The 24,636-nt window shown below is 36.8% G+C and overlaps 1 protein-coding gene across 5 annotated transcripts; it reads right to left on the minus strand.

Annotated features, from left to right (window-relative positions):
* Positions 1-4,124: 4,124 nt before the first annotated feature.
* On the minus strand, positions 4,125-24,635 carry DRAM2 (DNA damage regulated autophagy modulator 2). Of its 5 annotated transcripts, none has more exons than XM_081815662.1 (11): positions 24,501-24,635; positions 23,302-23,426; positions 22,165-22,227; positions 19,664-19,758; positions 18,455-18,599; positions 14,047-14,114; positions 12,634-12,773; positions 6,962-7,139; positions 6,364-6,446; positions 5,022-5,114; positions 4,125-4,489 (listed from the first exon to the last, which is right to left on the minus strand). In XM_081815662.1, the coding sequence occupies exons 5-11, from the start codon at positions 18,583-18,585 to the stop codon at positions 4,382-4,384; spliced, it is 801 nt and encodes a 266-aa protein (XP_081671788.1). In that variant the 5' UTR covers positions 18,586-18,599; positions 19,664-19,758; positions 22,165-22,227; positions 23,302-23,426; positions 24,501-24,635; the 3' UTR covers positions 4,125-4,381. The 5 variants fall into 5 exon arrangements, with proteins under 5 accessions (XP_081671788.1, XP_081671784.1, XP_081671786.1 ...); XM_081815658.1 differs by having other exon boundaries at positions 19,626-19,758; XM_081815660.1 differs by having other exon boundaries at positions 19,626-19,758; positions 23,302-23,423; positions 24,501-24,611.
* Position 24,636: the final 1 nt, after the last annotated feature.

Here is a 24,636-nt window from a genome sequence, read left to right on the forward strand (position 1 = left end):
TAGTTGAACTTATTGGTATAAAGTTATCCATAACATGCTCTTATTATCTTTAATGTCCAACAAGCTATGTAGTGGTATCTTCCTTTTCATTCTTGATATTAGTAATTTGTGTTTTCTCTTTTTCACTTGATCAGGTTTTTGTTTACTAGGCTGTCATAACAAATTACCATAAACTGAGTGGCTTGAAACTACAGAGATGTATTCTCTCACATTTCTGGAGGGCAGAAATCGAAAATCAAGGCTCCTTTTAAAGGCTGTAGGAGAGGGGCACCTGGGTGGCTCAGTTGGTTAAGCGACTGCCTTCGGCTCAGGTCATGATCCTGGAGTCCCGGGATCGAGTCCTGCATCGGGCTCCCTGCTCGGCAGGGAGTCTGCTTCTCCCTCAGACCCTCCCCCCTCTCATGTGCTCTCTTTCTCATTCTCTCTCTCTCACATAAATAAATAAAATCTTTTAAAAAAATAATAAAGGCTGTAGGAGAGGATTACTCCTCACCTCTTAATAGTTTCTGGTTGCTGGCAACCTTTGACTTGAGGATGAATTACTCCAATCTCTGCCTTTGTCTTCACTAGGCCTTCTGTTTCTATGTCTGTCTATGGTCTTCTTATAAGGACACCAAGTCATTGGATTTAATATGATCTCATAACTAATTACATCTGCAAATACCCTATTTCCAAATAAGGTCAAATTCTAAAGTTCTGGATGGACATGACTATTATTCAAGCCTGTATATTATTCTTGATAAGTGTTTATCAATTTTTATCATTTTCAAAATCTCACTTTTGATTTTGATTTTGTTAATTTCTAACAATTGTGGATAAGTTCTCAGTCAACATCATCTCTTCAAACATTTCTTCTGTACCATTCTCTTTATCTTCGCCTTCAGAAACTCAATTACGAGATGCAAGGCCATTTGATTTTGCCTACAAAACTCAAATACTCTATACTTTTTATTTTCACTCCCTTTTTCTCTTGTTTTTTACTTTTGATTGTCCTGTCTTCCAAGTCTATCATTTCTTCTATGTGTAATCCTATCATATTCAATTCTAGAATTTTCTTTATTTCACATAATTTACATGTCTCTGCTGAAATTCCCCATCTCTTCATGCACGTTTTCCACCCTTTTTACTACTTCCTTCAGCATTTTAATCATAGTTAATCTACCTCTGATAACTGTAACATCTGGGCAATCTCTGAGTTTGCTTCTATTGACTCTTTGCTCTCTGGATCAAATTTTTTGCTCCTTTGCAGGTCTTATCATTTCTTGCTGTATGCTGGGTATTTTCCATAAAACAGTAGAAAATAAAATGAAAATAAATAATTACCTCCACAAAAGGGCATGCCTGTTCCTTTGTCAGGCTCTTAGAGTGGGAAGCTGAGTTAATCTAATCTGTAGTTGAGGTGGAGATGAGCTTTGCTGCTGATTTAGTTTAACTTTACCACTTGCTTCAAATATTTTAAATTAAAAGGGTTTCCTTTCAGCAGGGATTGGGATCTGAGCATTGGTGAGATCCTAGTGGAATCTTTGTGCTTTTCGGCTAAACTGCCTGGTTTCCAAACATGGGGACTTCCTCTCTGCACTACATTCCAACAGCATATTTTAGAATTCCTGAAGTATTCTCTTTGTATTCTACTCAGGCTTCCTGAGTAGGTGAACTCTCTCTCAAATTACCACGCCTTTTGGAGGATACAGTTGCTTATACTCACAATGCCTCAGAAAGATTGTTTTTTTTATTTTAGTTCTGTTCTATGTTATCTTCCTATAAATGAGTGGTTTACTAAAATTAGCAATCTGGCTGGTTGAAAAGAAGACATACATTGTGGATTTACAAAGATACTAATAAGCCAATGTTTACTGAACTTCATTTCACAGTAAGCCTATACAGGACATTGAAGAGATAAAGAAAAGTTCTCTTTCTTTTTCACAAATCCACTGAACACTTACGATATATGGCAACATATTCTGGCAACATACAATATAATCTAAGTAACTGGGATGGATAAAAATGGAGTTCCTAAATTATAAAAGATCTCATTTGATTTTCTAAAATCTAAAATTAGAAGTGGACTAGTTCAGGTTCATTTTATCATGTGATTCTGTCATCTCCTAAAATTTTGTCATCAATATCCATTTAGTGTAAGGAGAAAAAATTGGGTAAGAGCATTCCCATTTTTCAGGATCTTAATGAGAAAATAATGAACATCCATTTCATTTACATTTCACTGGCTAAAATTCAGTCTCATGCTCATACTTAATTGAAAGGGAAGCTGGGAAATATAGTCTTGCTGGGTTTCCAGGACAAAAAAGAAATAGATACACTCAGTTCATAGAACCCGCTAATTTTGTCAGCTTAAGACCTTTTATTTTTAAAGATAAATATTCAATACAAAAATGTTGATTGAACTGAAAAGGAATGCCTTATCTGTTTATCCAAGCTACTGTACTGACAGTGGAGGCAAGGCATACTTTGAGGGAGGAGGTGGTTACCTTCCATTACTTTAGCCATAAGTGAAGGATAAACACATATTCAAAAATCTACTTATAATCCCCTTTAAACTTAATATTTTCAGCCTCTGTTATGCCTAAGGGTAAAGGTTAAATGATGGGATTAAAATACTATCAAAGTAACATTTTGTTTTAAAATAATTTCTTTAATGTGTTAGTGCACATTTCTAAGCCTAATATTCTAGTATGGACCTATAAATCCAATTTTTCCCTATGCCATCCTCCCCACATACAATTTATAAACTTCAATTCTATCAATTCCTCTCTCACCACACTGTGGTCCTTCACAACTTGAATTTCATCTTCCCTGATGTACAGGAGTCAGGACTGAATGCTGTTTCTCAGGTGTGGCTGCACCATAATTTTCAGAGGATGACAGAAATTTTTTATGGTTTGTAACCATTTTTTTTCTAGTGATGCCAGATTTCAATGAATCAGTGTTTACTGAAATATCTCCCATGTTCACTGCTGCATGATAAACAGTATTTTATTCCACTTTGTCTTACTAGCCCAGAAGTCTTCAGAAATATTATTTACATAGTCCTATATCTAGCAACTTATTCCTAATTGAGATCTGTTTCCACCATATATCCACTTTCCTTTAAAAGTGCTCCTTCTTTGTACTTTAAACTTGTTCTCACCATTTTTTATTTTGGCTACAGAACCATTTTTCTAAAATGATAAACCTTGTTAATCTTCTTCAAAGATTCTTCTGAGAACCAGTCACTGAGCACCTTCTGGATGAGTAATTTGAATTTGAATTTTATCTGGGATCTGTAAACCATCCTTTATCTGCACAGATAGGGATCCAAGTAGAAGCTATCTGATCATTTGCATGACAGAGAGAAAGAAAACCATTTTGGTGGATACCTATATCACAATTATTTTGTACCTTGTGTTTTTTTTTTGGACTGATTTTGTCCTTTAGAATTTGGGTTCTACAAAGTTCACACCCTGTTTAAAAGGCTTAATATCTGCCCATTCAAGACTACTTCTATAAATAATTATAATTTGCTATAAATGAAAATCTAAGAAGCTCTTGACTGCAGTTTGTGGTAACTTACATTAATCACATCTGCTGTTATTCACAAACTTCTCAGCCTTATGTATGAACACGAACCCTTGTTTTATGTAAAACACAACTGAAGTAAATCTGCCTATAGCTACTTCTTTCATGCATTAGTGATTAAAATCTCATTTTAGAGACTAAGCTTCATGAAACTATTGCAAGTGTATGTGACAGACCACTTGGCATAGTATTTGGCTTTGTGGCAGGAATCAAGTCCATACCTAGAGAATCACCTGTGCAAAGCTTAAGCAATGAAAGCACTTACATGAATTCAGGTCTGCTCCCCTTAATAAGTGGATTCCAGAAGAAAAACATTTTATAAAGACTGTAAGAAATGTACTGATATGGTAAAACTATTATTTCAAAATCCAATTCTAAAGGAGCTGTTGAGCAATGCTGATTATCTGGGTCCTGGAAAATATCTCTTATAAAAGTGCTCCAAACAAAACATGGTTTACAATGATTGAGAAAATATGAAAGGCTGGATTTTGTAGACTGCTTGGTGCACTTTTGTTGTTCCTCTTAAATAAAGTAGAAAAAAATCTACAGTGTTGTAGTCCTTTGGTTTTATTTTCTGGGATTAAAAAAAGTATAGGCATAAATGTTTTTACATGGTCTTCTTGAAGATATCCTTTAAAATAACTTGTGAAATGGCTTTATTTATGTCTCTTGATTATCAGTACTCATCAACATCACTGTCAGCCTTGATTAACTGGTTAAAAATTTCAGAGCAGAATAAGGAACTTTCATGAACATTTCCCCCAATCCCTGAGAATCATAATCATCACAGATATATTTTATCCCTTCATCATAAATCTCTGGAAAGTAGCCGTGTTCGTTCATTGTTCACAGGGCAAGGGGCAGTGTCATAGAGAGTTAATCCATGTAAATTGGCTTCCACTCGTAAAGAAATTTTCTGTAACAGAAAAGAAAATTATATATAGGCGTTTGTTCCTTAAAGACATCTTCAATGTCTTCAACATCACATCTTCAATATGTTCTGAAGAATATTTGTGGGACTGGAGATGTAAATCAATTCTAAGGAGTAACAAGATTGAGACAGATGCTGTACTGCCAAAGGTATCATCTGTAGTACCAACAGTTAGGTAAACCAAGCTTTCCTACTCAGAAGTTCTTCATTTTTCTTCGGTTACTAAAAGGAATCAGTGAAACTAAAGGTTGAGGATGGCCTATGTAAACATAGGCAGAGTTGATGAAAATTCTGTGAAAAGTTTTCTGCTTACTTGTTTTACAATCCTATTTTCAAGGTTGAACCCCTTACTAACAACACACTACTTCCCCAAACACAGAAATGATTTACCTGAGAAGCTCTTCTGGCATCGCTGCTTATGAAGTTAATTTTCAGAAAGGTTGGAGACTTGACTATAGCAACTTCTTTTATTCCACCTGAGGGAAGTTTGCATAAATCTAATGCTGTGTTTTCTTACCTGAAAATCACGGATGTAAGTCAGGAAAAAACCAAAGAAGGAGAAAGACATAGACCATTCTGCTGCAGTGGTGACCATGTGAAGCACATAACCCTTGAGTGACAATGGAAAAAAAAAGTAATTCTGTGAAATTTCATCTGAATGATCCAGAATTTCTCTCAAATAAAAGACCCATAAAACCTGCAAACCAATCTGTCTTCTGAAATTCAAAGGACATCAGGTAAACACTAAGGACATATTAATACACTATGGCCTTTTGTTAAAAATGTATCCATGAGTTTATTAATTGTAACAAACATGCCATATTAATTAAAGATGTTACTAAATGAGGCAGGTACAGAATATATTGATAACATAGAACCCTGTGCACTATTTTCACAATTTTCTGTAGATATAAAACTGCCTAAAATAAGATTTGTTTAAAAACTTAATTCTATTTATCTTTTATAAATAATTCTATATCTGAACTCTCTGGAAAACAAAACAAAACAACCCTTAATTTATTGAACATATCTCAAGAATTAAAGAAAGACATTAGGAAAGTCCTCCTAAATGATCTAGCTATCGTAACCTCCTCTAGAGCAAATAAAATTTCCATTTGAAGAACTAAGACCAAGAGAACCTCTACTCTATAATTGGGAAGTTACTGCCTTTCCCACAGCCATAAGATTCATTAAATGCCACTAAAAATGTCAATAAAAAATGCTCATGATAAACGTGTTATTTTTAGAGCATTAAATAATACATGGATTATAACTGAAGGAAACTAGTAAATTATTTCATTCTTTCATTCTCACAAACATATCCCATCCGGGGCTAATTCTTTAAAAACAATTCAAAATGAAATGCCACTGCAAGGTTTGTGAAAACAGATGAACTTATTTTATCATCTAGCTAGTATACATCCCTCCTCTTTTTTCCCTCTGGGTCAAAGATGTTATCGCCATTCAGATATCCACTATATTGAAACCCAAATGCAGAGTCCATAATAATAAATCTCTAGATGGTAATTCAGAAAACAAGTATTCTAATAATAAAAGATCTCAGTTGGGTATGTTGTACATTATATACATATTTAGAGGAGTCAATTTCTGAGAAAACTCTTTGCCATCACAATTCTCTTTGTGTCTTGAAAATGTTCACTGTTGAAACGTGACAGAAGAATATAGGTGGTGCTACATAAACTCAATCATACATAGAAAATAATCCTAATTTAACAAAATGATTATTCTACTGAAAAAGTATCATTTTTTTAGTGATGACATGAAAAATACATCAAAATCAACCATAATAGTTATCCTTAATACAATTAAACTAAGTTTTATAGATTCCAAGTTCTTACTCTGTCCTCGGGGTTCCAATGGAGTTTCTGAACGATATCTGTGCCGAAATTCCCACTGTACAAAAGGGATGAGCAAGTCAGCACTATAAAAAAAGTAAGTCAAGGAGAATCTCAGAGAAAACCTGTAAGCTTAGATTCAAAATAAAAATCACTTTAAAGGTCCACAAGGATTACTCATACATTTGTTTCCAAGGTTCAAACCCATTTTCTTAAAGAATAGATGTTATACAGCAGTAGTGAAAATTAAAATGTACCCAGAGGATTACTATGAAATGGTTTGCATAGTCAATCCCTCTTTGCTCAGTAAATCAGCAGCACTAGCCTAAGATTCTGCTACATAATTGTTCTCGGGAGGGAATTAACTCATCCTTCCTATCTCTGAAGTGAGTATGATCAGGCTAAATCTTATCTTTGTTCTCAACTCAATTACTGAGATCCTATGTAAAATTTGAATTTCATGTTTCAAGTCCTTTAATTTAGGGTTACTAACCCAAGAATCTCACCCACAAGATGCCTGCTCATAATATGCCAACAGTGTTCACTTAAATTGTTATTCAATTCCCTTCCAAGTATAGCCACATTTTACAGCAAAGGATACTGCTAAATGCACTTACTCCACACCAGATAACCACCAGTAGTCTGATCCAGAAGACTTGTTTGCCATGAATTTTGGGCTGCATTTGGTAGGAAAGGATGGTCTGAACGAACATGTATAACGAGCCCATACCAAAGGTGAGCACAGCTCCACATACATGCACAACAAAAAAGGCTGTTTTCTGAGAGGTAGAAAGAAGAAATAAGTAAATAAGGGAAACTCAAAACATATTGCCAACACAATATTTGAAAGCACAAGCTAGTGATCTCAAAAGAACAGTCGCTGAATGGAAAAGCACTGTGAATTCTAGAGACTACTTCCTGAAGCAATTCTCTGTCAGAGTACTCCACAAAAGCCAGATTACAGTAAACCAAATTGTTCACATGTCACTACTGAAAATATGACAGTAATTATTCATTTACTCATTGAATAATAGGTTAATTTGGGTAACTTTTCTGTGTCAAGCACTGTTCTAAGTACTCAGATATATTAGTGAACAAAACAGACAAAAATCTGGCCCTCAGAGTTTACATTCAAGTGAAGAAGCACAAACAATAAGTAATAAACTTTAGAAATAAGTAAAGTCCATCGTACGCTAGATGGTAATAAGGGTTATAGAAAAAGAGTAGTGCATGGCAAAGGAGGATCAGGATGGTTGGGAAACTGGAGGGAGTTTCAACTTAAATCTAATTTAAATCTAAGTACAATTGAATGGTCAAAAAATTAAAGCATTCCCTCTTGGCTCTCACTGATTGGTTTTGATAAATTCCAATTCTTTTCTCCTTTATCTCACTCATCAGTATCCATTTACATTTTACTTATTATCACATGTACCCTCTGCTTAAAAGTGACAACAGTAGCTCTCCAAAAATTCTACAAACGTTTTTGGTTGAACCACTCTAGTTTCTGAAGGTGATGCGGTCTGTATTTCACTTGGTTGAGAAGGCACCGTAGAGCACCTGGCAGAGAGTGTATGATGGGGTAACAAGAGGGGAGAGGTTAAGGCTTGGGTTCCTTCTTTCACAATCGACTGTGCTAATTCACAAACATAGAGCCCAATTTTCTTGTTGAAGCTATAAGAAGTAAAAGATAGTAATGTTTTTGCCAAAGCCATTGGTTTTCTTTTGGAGAGGAAGGGCTATTTTGATTCAGTTTGTGGTGTTATAACTGGCGATGTTATGAGTACTGGGAAGGGAAAAAAAATGCATTGCTATTACCACTTTGGGTAACAAAGAAAAAAAACTTCAGCACCCGTAAAACATAATACAAAATGGTATTATCTTCTTATGGGAATTTATCTATACATATGAATAAAGGCTAGAAAAATATAGGCAAAAATGAAATTAACTATTTTAGGACTACGAGCAGGTGAATTTTTCCTTAAAAAAAAAAAAATTTCTCATATGTATTGATGAAGATAAATACAGATATAGCCTGACTGATGCCCACCTGTGATCACTATACAGTCCCAACAACAAAATCCTGTGAATTAAAAAGTAAAAGTAAAGAATGGAGAGTGATTACTGTTTTTTATAATTAAAAATAAAGGCATTTAAAACTGGTTTTAACTGGCAGTACTTCTGCTTGTACATTCAATTTTGTCATTTTAGAGACCAGGGAAACAGCAAAAGATCTTGAAATAGGCCAGAGAGTATTTTTCCAGTGGAATATTAGAGCCTCTGGGGCTGGTTCTACACAAATGTGAGTTTTACTTGGCTCTGATTAGGCTATTTTTCACAGAAAACTTCCGTCATCTTAGAAGTTATGTGTAGAGACAGAAGTTAACTTACAGAAAACTGATAGTAAGGCAAATAATCCATATCTATACAAATGCAAGTTGTGTCTTTTTGAATGTTATTAATTGTCACTCTGTGAATATGACCAGTTTTACATCATAAATTTATTTTAGCATTCCCTATCTGACTACAAACATGTGGTACCTTGACTTTTCTTTTGAGCTGATTTGTAATACCTAATATTTCCCTCCTTAATTAATAAGTTAAATAAAATCTTTGGCACATGTGCAAAAGTCATTATTTTATCCTCTTTAAAAATATATCCTTTCACAAAACAAAGACAAAAACTTATCCTTTGACAAAGACAAGAAAAATTACAGAGATACGTGTGGTCAGGAGCAAATGTCTGATAAAGAACTTATAAATTATATATTCAATGGTCTGTAATCTCTACAAGCAGTTAATGAAACTTAGGAACTAATCTCCTGCTTACTTATCCTTATCCTCTCTCCAAAGTCTCCTTGAGGATAAATTTTATAGGAAGAAAGAATGGCATGTGACAACAGAGGCACATATCATAGAATTACGTTGCCATGAGCCATGCAATACCAAGGATTACTGGTAACCACTGGAAACTAGAAAAGAGGCATGTGTCCCCAAAAGGGAACTATCCCTACTAACATCTTGGTTTTAGACTTCTGGCCTCCTGAACTTTGAGAGAATAAATTTCCGTTATTATAAGCCACTCAATTTATGGCATTTTGTTATGGCAGCCCTATGAAATTAATATAGATTTCTGCTTACTTATCCCTTCCAAGTTTCCTTGAGGATAAATGTCCTAGGAAGGGAAAAATTCCTCTAAATAGGCACTGAGGACTCTTAGCATATGTTTGTTTTGCTGAATATTATTATACACAGTTGTTTTCAAAGAAATTAAATTTGTGTTTTTTCAGTCAGATTTTTTCAAATCCCATTGGGTCTCTTTAAGCATAGACAACCACAATAATAGCAAAAGAATTTCTATCCATCATGCATAGTCCCTTTGGCCTCTTTAATAAGTCACTAAACAATGAGAACATCTTTGTTTGAAGTGCTATGTTAGGTGCTGAATATACAGTGGTGAATAAAACCATTGTGCTTAGAATTAATGGAGAAAAATATCAACTAAAATTTTTAAAAACCATAGATATAAAATTAGACTATAGTAAGTGCTGTGAAGAATTTGTTTCCAGAGGCTTAGAGAACACAAAGAATACAAATAAAGAAAACTAGAACTATATAGGAACCACAGAGAAGATCTCCCTGAGGAAGTAGTTTGCACAGAGATGTTGAAGACACCTAGATCTATTTAGGTTTGGGGTTGTGAAATGTCCAACAAAAGAAACATGTGAAATGGAGTGAAATAAACTTGTCTTATTTAAGGAACAAAGAAAGTCCAGTGTTATACACAAGGGAGGATATTAAAAAGGGGAATGATGTAGAACGAGGCTGGAGAAGTAGATCATGCAGCCAGATCATGCAAGACCTTTGAATTAATTAAGCAGCTTGGCAGTTCATCAAATTCCTTTTTCTCTCTTGATTACATCTCTTCTCATGGAAGTTTGGCGTTGTTCAGCTTTAAGCAGGGGTACAAGGAAACAGAGTGGGATATATATATAATTCCAAAAGATTACACTGGCTGCAATATTAAATGAAAGGGATGTTAAGAGTGAAGGCAGAGGAAGTATTTAGGAGGCTATGGTAGCAGGCCAGGCTATGAGAGATAATGAAATCTGATCTGGTTGAGGAGATGGTAGGGAGAGCAAGCGGAGATGGAAATGGAGAGAAGTAGATGTTTTCAAGAAATGTTTAAGGGATAAAACCAACAAGCCCCTACTTTAAAACACAGTGTTAGAGTCTCTTCCAAGTCAAACTCTATAACTTGAGTTTGTTTCTGCAAGACAGAGTGGGAAGAGGCAGGGGCAATGCACTCACCACTTAAAATAAGCAGTAAAAGTTTACATGAGAAAGGAAGGAAGGATATCGGGGTACTGTTATAGAGTCTGCTTATAAATAGGGCCCAGCAATGAAGCCATCAGTGAAGGATGCAGAGTTCCAAAGTTGCATGAAAAGAGATGTGATCAAGAGAGAAAAAAGGAAATTTGATTCAAAATTCAAAGGCCCAGGGACCCCTGTGGTGAAGATTAACTAGAATGAAAGCTAAAAGGAACACAGCAAAAAAAGTATATAAACCGTTTTTGTAGGCAAATGAGGAAAAGGTAGAAAGGCAGAGTGCACAGGTTACAATCAGGAACTGCCATTGGAATTTACTGGATCACATAAACAAATATCAGTTACTAACAGAGTTAGCATCTTAAGTGTGGAGGTCACTTTGGGATTCATTTTTACCATACAGAGATGAGAGATACTGTTAAATTGCTAAAGGGACAACTGGAACAAAGAATCACTATCCATATACTAAAAATTCCCCAAAACATATTTTTAACACTGAGCTTTAGAAACTGATTAGTGAAGGCAGGATCCTCTTTGTGGCAAAGACAGCTAGCTAGCTATCCATCAAAAATTCTGTGTCCCTTCCATAGTATGGAGTTGCCCCAGGAACTGATGCTCAGAAAGACTTCATTTCCCAGCCCCTTTTGTGTCTAGCAAATAAATGTTAGTAGAATGATGTGAGTCACTGCCAGGTCAAGGTTGTTAAGAAGCAGGTGTGATTTCTTTATATTCTCTTTGACTGTTTCAATCGGCTGGATGCAGAGGGCAATAAGGACTTAGAGAATGGGAGAGCTCAAGGATGGGTAGTGTATGCGCCTTAAATCATTGTGGGAGGAAAGCCGTCTATCAGCCAAAAATACCCGGAGTGGATGCATGAATATGCCTCTATATGTGTATCTGTATGAGTGTGTATTAATAGCTATTAGATGTCTAAATAGGCTATCAGATGTCTAAACTGAAACTCTGAAGACTGCAGAGAGATTAATCAAAAAAAAAAAAAAACACCTATACGCCCAGGATACAGCTGGTATTACCGAAGACTCATCTGAAAGAATGTCAATAGAAAGGAATGTGAAGAGTTTGCAAACATTTGTGAAGGTTAACCTGCTACTTTAAGAATTCCCTGAGAAGGGGCACCTGGGTGGCATAGTAGGTTAAGCGTCTGCCTTCGGCTCAGGTCATGATCCCAGGGTCCTGGGATCGAGTCCCACATTGGGCTCCCTGCTTCTCCCTCTTCCTCTGCCCTACCCCCTGCTCATGCTCTCTCTCTCTCATTCTCGGTATCTTAAATAAATAAATAAAACCTTAAAAAAAAAAAAAAAGAATTCCCTGAGAAAAAGCTGGAAAAAGCTCCATACCCTCCCTTTACTTCCTCATATGAGGGGCTGAGCACCTAGAAATAGAGGTGATCAATGGGAACATCTAAACAAGAATATAAAATAGGTAAATGAGTGTAACTTGTTAGGCATTTTTTTTTTTCAAAGATCTTTATTTTTAAGTAATCTCTACACCCAACACGGGGCTCGAACTCACAACCCCGAGATCAAGAGTTCTATGCTCTATCAAATGGGCCAGCCAGGTGCCCCTCTCATATATATATATATTTTTAAATTTAAATCTATAATTGTGTCACTTATAATTTATATCAATTCTCTCTGGTCTTAGAGTAATCTCCAACTAAGTAGTAATGAAGAATCTAATAGAGTCCTGTGAATTCTTAAAAGGTCAGAATAATTTATAGGTGTTCAGGAGCTTACTGAGAATGAATTTTTCTAATTGTGTATGTAGTGATCCTGAAGAAGGTCAAATAATTTAAAGGCAGGGGATTCTACTCTGTTAAGGCAAAGAAACAATAACAGTGTGTAACTGAATGTTTCAGGTTTCCTTTTTAACATGTATTAATTTATGTACCTCAGGAAAATACCTATGCTGAGCTAAAACACAAACCTGGAAGTTTGCCACAACAGAAAGTCCAAAACAACTCAGTAACCCAAGTACAAGGCCAGCCTTGTTTAATTTGATGATACGACTCTCTTCAGGATTCAGGGCATGAACTTGCTTGTAACGAACATAAATGGTAGCAATGCCTGGGAAGAGATAATCCGAAAGACAACAAAGTAATAAGTAAGCAGGGAATAAAGTTGCCAACAAAGAGTTAACAAAGGTCACCTAACATGTATCTTCCTTTCAAATTTAATTTGAGAGAAGAGAAAAAACAAAAAGCAGAAACAGCTGTTGATTTTAAAGAACATTTAAGGCTGCATTATGAAACTAGTAATATCTCTGTGTGACTGAAAGGCACTGGCCTCCATGGGCCTCACATTTACAAATATTTAGGATAAAATTTAAGAGATAAGTCTGATGTTTTCTGACAATTTCTAATGATAAGTTTTATATAAAACAAAATATCCTATATGATAAGCATTAAAGTTTAAAGTAATTATTGCTAAAATATGGATAAAATGGGTACCGGCAAAAAAAAAAAAAAACACCAAAAGGTGATTTGCCTCACTCCCATTGCATTTTATTTCAAATTATTACAACTTGGTTCAATCAGATATAGCAGTCGATTACACAGAAAACAAAAACACCCACTTTACCATCCTTGTTAGTCAAGAAAGGGTCAAATCAAATAAAATTTTCCATTGCAAAAATATTGCCAAAGAACTCAGAAGTGTAGAAAATGAAACAGAGATATGCTTTTGTAGAAATGTTTTTGAAAACTTTAGTCATAAGGTGAACTCCTATGCACTGAATCATTCATTTCCTTGACGTCAATTTCTGATCCAAGCAGTAATAAATATCATATGGAAGAGTTCAAATATTTAAATCAATCACAATTGATGGAAAAAATATTTTAATCATTAATAAAAGCTTGATTCAAAAAATAAATAATGAACAGGAATGTAAAATACAGTAGAATTCCATTCCTTTGATGTTAGAACATTGTTCAAAAATCAAAACACGGTTCCACTGCTATACTCTTAAACTTCTAAATTGTTTTTCCTAAATGAATTTAGTTGGTGTTAGTTGTGGTCGGTGTGTTTATAGCTTTTTGTCCTCTACTGGTCACTTAAGAAATCCACTTAAGGTCTCAAGAAATATTTGGTTATACTTTACAACTTCTATTTGGATGAGTAGTCAAATAGCCTTATAGATATTTTTTAAGGATTTATTTCTATAATTTAGCATTTTTAGAAATTGCTTTTCTTTTAAAAGGAACATATCTGGGACCAATAATTTAGTGATAACATTCCCTCAGGTATAACCAGAAACTAAAACAAGTAACACAAGTGTTTAAAGAAGGAAAGGGCAATTTCACTATTAATTTTGATTTTTAAAACAATTCCCATTACTTACACAAAACTGCGGCAATATTTAACATTGCCCCAAACAAGCATTTTTCTGGAGCTACTGTACCAGTGTCACTGAAAGAAAAAAAAGAAGGTATGTAGATTTCTCACACTAAATATACATGTGTATTTTTTCTAAAGAATAAGAAATAATGGGCTACTTCAAATCCTGTATCTTTTTATACATTTGTAAGTTTAACTCATGTAATTTTATGAGAACATGACAGTTTGAGCTCACAGTACTTATCTAGTTCACTTTTTTTTTTTAAAGATTTTATTTGAGAGAGAGGGAGAACACAGAGAGAGAGAGTGAGAGGGGGAAGCAGCTGAGCCAAGGCAGATGCTTAACTGACTGAGCCACCCAGGCGCCCTAGTTCATTTTTTTCTCATATCACTTGAGATTATTTCTTTTTCAGATAACAGAAATCAATAGAAATTGATTTAAAAAAAACCCAAACCTGGGCACCTGGTGGCTCAGTCAGTTAAGTGTCTGCCTTTGGCTCAGGTCATGATCCCAAGGTCCTGGGATCGAGTCTTACATCAGGGTCCCTGCTCAGTGGGGAGCCGGCTTCTCCCTCTCCCTCTCCTCCCCGCTTGTTTTTTCTCTCTCTCTCAAATAAATAAAAATCTTAAAAATATATACAAATAAAAAAATTTAAAAAACCAAAACTATCCTGGGTATGTTAGGGCTGTGTTACTAACTTCTATCAATTGGGCAGGTATGTTCCTCTGTCCCACCTGAATGTTCCCTAAACACTATAGGTCCTTTCACAACTCTGCTTTTGTCAACTGTTTGTTGACCCTGTCTACAAATCAGTTAATACCTAATCATTTCCTGTTAATTAAAAAAACATTTATCAAGCACCTACTATGTGCCTGACAGTATTTTAGGGACAGAAGTTTAGTGGTTAGCAAAAGAGACAAAGCCCTTCCCCTCTTGGAGCTTCCATTTTAGGAGACCAATTTTTCCCTACCCTCCAAAGCCTTGGCCAACTCCTCTAGCAGAATGAGGACTCGCAGAGCATTCTGTCCAGACTTCTGTTAAAATCACTGATCACAATGTATTGCGATGCATCGGCTTACATGCTTGTGTTTCAGGGCAGCAGGGAAAACACAGGTCCAGATAACAGCCCACCTACCATTTACTGTAGAACTTTGGGTATGCTCTTGTATCTCTCTATGACTGTTCCTTATCGGCAAAGTGGGGCCATTAATTCCCTCCCAGTCTCATCAGCTCAACATGAGGAAATGAAACTGACAATACATGTGAAGATTTAGCACAGCAGCAGACACGGGAGACACCCATTAAAATAGTTCCTTTCCCTTCCCTCAAACTACAGTAAAGATGAAAAAGACAAAGTCTTTGGCCACGAACTGAAGTACTAGAGGAAAGAGATAATAAGGATCTCAGCTAACACAATGTAATGGGAATAAAAAAGAGATGGAAAATCACATCTGGTAAGGAATCAATAAGGTTTGGTGAACATTTGGGTTAGGTTTATGAAAAGTAAAGTAACACATATAAATTCTAAGGATTGCTCCTTCCGACTCTAAGATGTATCTTCAGAAACAAAAGATTTTGTTACTCTGATCATCTTCAGGGAGTGAGGATTATGGTTTTGTTGTTTGTTTCTTCTACTTTTCAAATTTTCAAGAATAATATATATATATATATTTTCTTATAATCAGAAGAAAAATTTTCTGATTCCCTAAAATTTTAATAGTTGTATTTCAAGAGATGCTGCAGTTTTGAAATATCCTAGAAAGAAACAAAAGCATGCATTTCCAAGATGGCTGGCTGCCTCGGCTCTGGAACAGTTTGATACAAACTGGCCTACAAGTGAAAACAGCCCAGTCCATCACCTCATCAGCACAGCACTCCAACCCAGTGGTCATCAAACTATTTTGATCACATGTCATCAAAAAAAAAAAAAAAAGGTGTGATTATGTAACTTCAAAATATATGTATTTATTATATAAGCTCAAATATCAAGATTAAAAAGTATACATAGAAATTCTAATAATTTGTTCTCGTGCCCCAGTACTCTTCTCCTGCGTTCTACCTGGGCATCCACTACTTGAACCAACTAAGAGAACACCTGAAACATACTTGCAGTGGAATTGTCTTTGGAGTGAAATTTACATTTGGTTATTTCTTTTGGGACTATTGACAATTAAACCTTTTAGATGGGGGTCTATGAACGGAAAGGAACTTTGCAGAGCATCTAGTCTAACTTAAGTATTCTTCGAATGAAGGAAATGAGCCTGGGAAGTAAAATTAAGTAGTACTGAGTTTAAATGTATTAGAACATTGGAGAAAGATCCCAGGGTAATAATACTACATAATACAATAATAATACAGAAAAATAAAAGGGCAGAACAGGAATGGAAAAGGAAGTGTCTAGGGTACTATCAGAAAATCACATGCAGGGGGCGCCTGGGTGGCTCAGTTGGTTAAGCAACTGCCTTCGGCTCAGGTCATGATCCTGGAGTCCCGGGATCGAGTCCTGCATCGGGCTCCCTGCTCGGCAGGGAGTCTGCTTCTCCCTCTGACCCTCCTCCCTCTCATGCTCTCTGTCTCTCATTCTCTCTGTCTCAAATAAATAAAATCTTTAAAAAAAAAAAAAAAAGAAAATCACATGCAGTACCATCGAGAACTGAAACTCTGAAAAAGAACCCAAAGGCCTCTTAAATGATTAAAAGCTCTTTAAAGTGAAAGCAGACAAGTTCCCGAAGGGGAAATAAAAATGCTGAAAGGCACTCAGGAATTACTGATGTATGTTCTCTAAAAAGTTACTAAAGAATGAACTGGCTCCTTAAGCTACATGTTCCTCCAGCAGAGTGGTGATCAGTGGTGATTAGTCATCAAATTATTCCTAGAGTTGGAATCTTAAATTCTAAAATATCTTTGGTTTTTGCACATCTTCCCAAAGTGTAGCCAATTTGTTGCTATCCTTTGCTCCATACCGTACCATTGTGGGAACAAATGTAGATAGTAACATTCTGATCTCTTCTTGATATTTTAAAAAGATAAATTTAGCTTCTGGTTTGTCATCCTTTAAAAATTCACTATTTACGGGGCGCCTGGGTGGCTCAGTTGGTTAAGCGACTGCCTTCGGCTCAGGTCATGATCCTGGAGTCCCAGGATCGAGTCCCGCATCAGGCTCCCTGCTCGGCAGGGAGTCTGCTTCTCCCTCTGACCCTCCTCCCTCTCATGCTCTCTGTCTCTCATTCTCTCTCTCTCAAATAAATAAAATCTTTAAAAAAAAAAAAAATTCACTATTTTCTATGTTGGAGAGGTTATTTTTCAGAATGTAAACAAATAAATAAATGAAAAACTGTAACAACAAACTATGGAAGAAAATCAATCAAACCATTAATTACCCCTGGATAGGCAGGAGCTGGAGAGGGGCTGAAATAGACTTTCATTTTCTGCTTTTATAATCAGTCTACTATTATTTAAAATTTGTTAGGATAAGTATATATTGTCTTTATAACTGGAAAAAAAGAGTTATGAACATAGCACAAGCAACTGAGTAACCATACTTATATCATTATTAGTTTTGAAATTTCAAAAATATTACTGGTAAGTTTTGATATTTAACGTGTCAGAAAGATCTAGACAGTATGTCATAAAGGTTAAAAGCAGGGTCTCTAGAGTCAGATTGCCCAAACTGCATTTTGGTTCCATCCCTTACTGAGTCATGTGGCCTTGAACAAATAACTTATTTCCTTCTCTCTTACATGGGGGTAAAAATTCTTCAAAGGGTAGTTGTAAGGATTCAGTTATCATCTGAAGAATGCTTAGAACATTACCTTGCACACAGTAAGTAGATGGATAAATAGTTGTCATTACCATTATCTTTTAATACTATTACTGTTGTTTGCAGCATTTTTGAATTTTAAGGGGAGATAATTCCACTTCTATCTTCTGAGACAACCTCAAATATTTATTTGGAAGACAAGGCACTTAAAGTGTCCTAATTCACTAACTAATTCACTAAGTGAATCATACCCCTCTGTCTCCACCTTTCTCTATCACACGGAAAGAACCAAATACAACTTCCTTTTTATATTCTTTTTGTTGTTGTAATGTCGAATATAAAATCTGAATTTTAAAATGTTAATATGGAATGTTAGCTTCACTATTACAATGTGAATGATGCAGGGCGCCTGGGTGGCTCAGTTGGTTAGGCGACTGCCTTCGGCTCAGGTCATGATCCTGGAGTCCCGGGATCGAGTCCCGCATCGGGCTCCCTGCTCAGCGGGGAGTCTGCTTCTCCCTCTGACTCTCCCCCACTCTCATGTGCTCTTTCTCTCTCTCTCAAATAAATAAATAAAATCTTTAAAAAAAAAAAAAAAAGAATGTGAATGATGCATAAACAGTCTCCTATAAAAAAATACATTTCACTGACCTGATATAAGGCAGAGCAGGGTCAACATGGTGAAGTGTTATGGCCGTAATGTACGAAAATATGAAAGCAGCAGCTGTCCAAATTACTAGGGCAGAAGGGAGGAAACTGAGACCTTGCTGAAACCACCACATCTCAAACAGGTCTTCTGAAGTAGAAAAAACAAATTAGAGAAGATTATTCACAAGTATTTCATCTCTTCTACTTTAGCCACCCACTCCCACTATCTTGTACTTATCCCATGAGCTGTTCCACTTCTGAAATCATCCCCCACACCATCTACTACACCTGCTTGCTTTCAATTTCTCTGTAAATGGAACCAAGCTTCACCCACTTGCCATATCCAGAAACGTTCTTTCTACCCCAGCTTTCCACACATGATCAAGTAGTAAGCAGTTTATTCAACCTCCTAAATTTCCTTCAAATCTCCCCTTTCTCTCCATCTTCACTGCCACTACTCTACCTAAAGCACCATCATTTCTTGGCCAGATTATTATTATAATCTCCCAAATGGTTCTTCTGTAGTGTGGACCATGACCAATCTAGACTCCACCCTAAAACCAGAGTGATCATTCTAATTCTGAAATACCAATCTGACTACCTATTCACCTACGAAGAATATTTCAGGTTTCTCCCTGTGCCCTTATAAATTGTCTTTCCTCCTTAACTCAGTCTACAGGGTCTTTGCATTGTCTGATCTCTACTTACCTTTCGGTAATTCATCTCTGGCTACTTCTCTGTTCCCAATTCCTTGCTCTAGCTTTCATTGTCTTCATCATCGTTACAAATGCAAACAGTGTCTACTCTGTGTCAGCATGTTACTAATCACCTTAAACACATGATCTCATTTACTTCTCACAACAGAATTACAGAGGTTAAGAGCACTGTCCAAGGTCACAGGGCTGGGACTCAGTAGAGACAGAATTCAAACTCAGGCAGTTCTGTTCCAACATCAATCACTATGCTATACGGCTACAGCAAACCTCTTTCAGATGTTCAAATGTGTCATGCTCTCTTGTACACTTGCAGACCTTCACATACACTGTTCTGTCTGGGTAACAGACTACCATGCTATCACCCTCCAGCCTCACTACCACCTGTTAACTCCTATGTATTTTCAAGTACCAACTCTTCCAGCTTGAGCTGAGTGTCCCTACTTTGTTTCCAAGAGCACCCTTTACTTCCCCGACCAGGGCATTCATCTCACTTAACTGTTGCTTGTTTGCTTGGTTTTATCTTCCTCACTAAACCTTAGGTTCTGACAGAGCAGCAACCAACCGTTTTGTTCACCATTCTATTTCCAGCTCCTACATGAGAGAGAAAAGAAAAAGAGCACCTAAATACACACATATCACACATCACCACTTTCTCTCTTAAATTCCAGACTGAGGATGTTGTTTCCAAATTCACTTATGATTACTTGACATTAATGTATCTGAATGCATTTAATTTTTAAAAATAAATACAGAAATACTTTCAAATTATAAGAAATTACTCCTATGCATGTAAAAATAATGTCATGTTTGGAGGAGTATCTTCTCATAGTTTGATGGACAGAAATTGAATATTTCCCATGAACTTTGTAACAACTCTTATCTGCATAATCCTCCGATGTGCTCAGCTTCTTCCAAATAATGAAATCTCAGCCATTTTTGACTTGTACTTGTCATTTACTCTGATCATCTGACTTGTTGCTAAATATGTACATTTAAATCTTGCTAAATAAGTTTCTTTTCCTTTATCCCTAAAGTCACCATTATAGACTTGATTTGAATAATTTCCTGCTTGAATTATCATAATCTCCTCCTTTTTGTTTTTTTTCCTCTTTAGTCTTTAACATTCTATCAATTTTCTTCATCAATTTAGTTAAACATGACAATTCCTTGCCACATTCCTATAGTGCTTTTCCCCAGCATAAGTTTCTCAGACAATAATTCTCAATTTCTATAAATTATGAATTACTTCTTAAATCTTTCTTTCCTTTCTTCTCTTTGAAAAACATTTTATTTTGGATAATTCTAACATAACATCCTTAGAGGCATCTAGTTTCATATTTGTTGGTTCCACCAACCCTTGCACCTGTTTTATAGTTTTTGACTATGACCTTTAGTATTTGGATTTTAATTGGGAGTATTCTAAAAGGCTTAGGCTAAGGGTGAATCATTCCAGGGAGGGTCTATATCTGTTTTTGCCAAGCGGTCTGGCACATTACCAAGGGGTCAACTTTAATTTCCTGACTTTCAGGTTTTTTAGACCATGTAGATATGTAAATTTGAACCTTGAATCTGAGTGATGGCAGACCCTGCAGTTTCAAGTTCACAAGAGGTAGCTTTACTCACCCACCTGGACCTGGGTGAAAATGAACAAATTTCTTTGTGATCCCCCTTGGCCAGGAAGGAGGTATTTTCCTTAGCCCACCTTTCATGAAGTGTAGTTTTTGAGGATCCAGGCTGAATTTGGGGGAAGGTGGTTCTCCAAGGCCATGGGTTGTACAATTTCAAGTAGAAATATTTACATTTTAACTTTTATGAACAAAATCATCCCCTGAAACATGTTTATACAAACTACCATGTGGATGGTGCCTCTTGGAGTTGTATACCTGAGAGGTCAAAGGGCTATGAATTCTCTCTCTCTACCTTGGGTGGGGAGCAAGAGGAGCCTATTACCTGTCCCTAATTGTGCTTTATTTCTACTATCAGCCAAACCAAAAGACACACTGCTAGTTTACTACTCTGGTTTGTTTTCTCTTTGACCTTTTAGCACTGGGGATTTCCCTTTCTGTTCTACAGGCCTGCAGTACATTTAAAAGGCTAATCCAGCATTTAGGAATTTTGGCAAAAGGAATTTCCAAAACATTGTGTCCATCTCATTGCTAGAAGCATAACCTCCTCTTCCTTTAATCATTTTTGTTTGCTCACATCCTTCCTATTCTTTAAAATCGAGCTCAAATACGATCTTCCACACTCGACCTTTCCTAATCTCTTTGCATCCGGAAATAAGCACTCCTTCTTCTGAGAACACTTGATTTGCACATCTCTTATGGCTATCGTCTTCTACAGTATGACAAACAAGGAAAGGCTCTTAAGTGGATAAAATCCTTGGTGAGAGACTCCACTAAGCATAGCAGAGGGCCTTGCCTATAGTAATCACTAAATATTTTCTGACTGAACAAACAGCCAAAACCAAATCTTCTTAAACCCCAAAAACATTCATGATTTTTCTATTTCAGTAAACAGCATTGCCATTTTTCCAGGTTATCCAGATTCTAAGACCTGAGAGTAACGCTAGGTTCCAAAACAGCATCCTCTAGCCACATGTGGCTATTTAAATTAAAATTTCAATTGGCTAAAATAAAACTTAAAAATTTACTCTTTCAGTCACACTAGCCACATGTCAAGTGCTCAAAAGCCCCATGTGTCTAGAGGCTACCATAAAGGATGGTGAACATAGAGAACATTTCCATTATCATGGGAAAGTTCTACTGGATGCTGCTGAGTAGCTATTATAGGGATTGTACTGACATAGCACAAGTAAAGAAACACGTTACTGATACATAATAAGTGGTAGCTTTTAGTACTGTCAAATGGTCTAAAATAATACCCACTTCACAGAGGTTTATGCAAGAACTAAATGAGTTTATATATGTAAAATACTGTCACAGATGATCAATAAATGGCTGTTGTTCCTCTTTTAGACTGTAAAAGATGAATTACCTGTTTTACAAGCTCATAAGGTATTGGTCTTCAAATCTGCATACAAAGTATAAATCTTCAAATCTATATACAAAGAAAATAAGAAAATGTTTCAAACCACATTCTTTTAAACGTACAATTTCAAGTCAATGCACCAGTATCTGTTCATGGGTAGGACACTATGTTATAGAATTATTAATAAATTATTTTTCTTTGAAGAGTCAAGACTTGTGTTTATTTTTTTATTTTAAAGTTAGTTTGGTGAACATACAGGGTTATATTAGTTTCAGGTGTATAATACAGTGATTCGACACTTCCATACAATACCTGGTGCTCATCAGGTTAAGTGTACTAGTTTGTTTTACAATGATGTTGTACCATCTGAAATTAATATTTTAAATCTAGGATATCAATTTTCCTATCCTTTCTCACATTAGACACCTTTCACTGATGTCAAAAAAGATAAAATAAAAGGAAAAACACTCAATTTCTTCCTACGGAAGGAAAGACAAAAATGAGCAAAGAACAATAGTTTATTATTAAGCAAAATAAAACATAACTAGTCTGTGTGATGCAACGGGAAGAACACAGTTGTGAGATCAGCTTTACCCAAGTGCAAATCCTAGCTTTATCAAGTCCCAGCTGTATGATTTTAGGAAAATTACTAAGTTTCTCTGAGTTACAGTATTCTGATTTGTAAAGTAGCTATCTCAAAGGGTTGTTCCTTAGAGTAGAACAGAAAAAGCATACAATATAACAATGATAGCTGATTTATCAATTCGGTACAACTGTAACTAGCCACAAGGATGGGGAACAACACTTAATTCTTTGCATGTGTGAATCATCTTGGATTCCTATCTCCTCAGCCTTTGAGGTTTCTGTTTAAACTGACAGTTTAGAAGACAAGCAGGGCTTGAAATGATTTACCAGTCTGCTAATGACAACTGAAAAATTTAAGGGCCCTGACTTGGTGAGGAAGACTACTTTTGCCCATGTATTTTCACAGTGGAAAGCTAGAAGTGTGGCTGGCTAATTGCCAAGTAAACAAAATTAAAATTTTAATAGTTAATGATTTAAGAAATCTTTGAAAATAGGCAAGAACAACCTCCATCTAGCAGTCAGAGTACTTAATGAAATATTCTTGCATCTCTCACCTACCTTCTCTGCTTTCTTTGAAGATCCATGAATCAGAACAGCAGTTACAATTCTTAAATTTCACAAATGTTTGAATGCCACTGGTAATAAGATTAATTCCTTATACTGTCTCCTCTAAGTGGTGACTGCTAAGAAACAATAAGAAAGTAAATTCTGGATATTCCAAGTGAAGAGAGAAAGCCTTAAGCTCTTTTTAAAAGTCCACAGAACCACCAGGCCCAAAGCAACGCATAAGAGAAAACAGTTATTTTTCTAAACTCTAACCTGGCCTTCTGACAAATGTGATATTGTTGTAATTGTTAAATCCTAAAGAGTCTAGAAGATAAGTAACTTTTTATATATGTTGGATCATATGTTACAAGGGGAGAAATCGGGGGAGAATCTGATAATGCCACAAGAATTACGGAACTGGGGTTTGGGTACTGATTTATAAATTAAAATTTGGGAGAACTGGAAAAATTATTTCCCCGGTGTGTTTACTGGTTTTCAAATGTATCCTAATGTAAAAAACGAACAGTGTGGGGATACAAAGGACCAGCCATTTACCTTTCTGCCCCTCAGGTCCGCCCCGCGACAGAACTGCGCGTGGTAGACGATCTTCGGATAAACACAAGGTCACCACAGATCTCAATTTCAAACCTGCCCCCAACCCCCCTACCTTGGAATCTGAGCCCGGGAGTGAAAATTGGAACGCGTACCCAACCGCAGTTTTTGTGGCACTAGGGCGAAGGTTCTCGGTAGCCGCTTAAAACAAAACCCAAGGCATTATTTACACCGCTGCCTCCTCACAGAGGCGCATAGCCCTGGAACGTAGATCTCATCTGGGCTTTGCCTGCGGCCCGGAAACGATGCGGGAAGAGGACCCTGGCTCCGCCTGCTCGGGGTTAGTAAGGGAGAGGAACTAGGAGAGACCAAGGATGGGGATGCAGAGGTGAAGCACCGAGGCCTGAGCCCAGCCCGCACCCGCCCCCGTCCCCCAGGTCCCCAGGAGCCCGCCTGCGCTCCGGCCACCAGCGGGTCCCTCTCCCGCGCTTCGCACAGCGTAGTCCCGGGAGGCAGGGCCATCCGGCACGCGACTCGCGCGCGGGCCATGGGGGTAGGGGCTCCGGGCGACTTCCACTTCCCAGACCCGCCTAATCCCATTCTCTGACGCACACCCCTACAGGGGGCTGGGGCCCACCCTCAGGCCCTTTTCAGCCTACCTTGTTTGCTTGGATCACCCCGCCAGGGCTGGCCGCCGCGTCCGAAGCCGGCCCGCGGGACCGAGACAGGGCGGGACGCTAGGGCGCGCTCCCGAGCAGCCAGGACAGTCCTGGGGCGCGCTTACCTCCCCGAGGA

Source organism: Leptonychotes weddellii, chromosome 4 (assembly GCF_054177405.1).
Source record: "Leptonychotes weddellii isolate Sample4059 chromosome 4, ASM5417740v2, whole genome shotgun sequence".
Classification (NCBI taxonomy): Eukaryota; Metazoa; Chordata; class Mammalia; order Carnivora; family Phocidae; genus Leptonychotes; species Leptonychotes weddellii.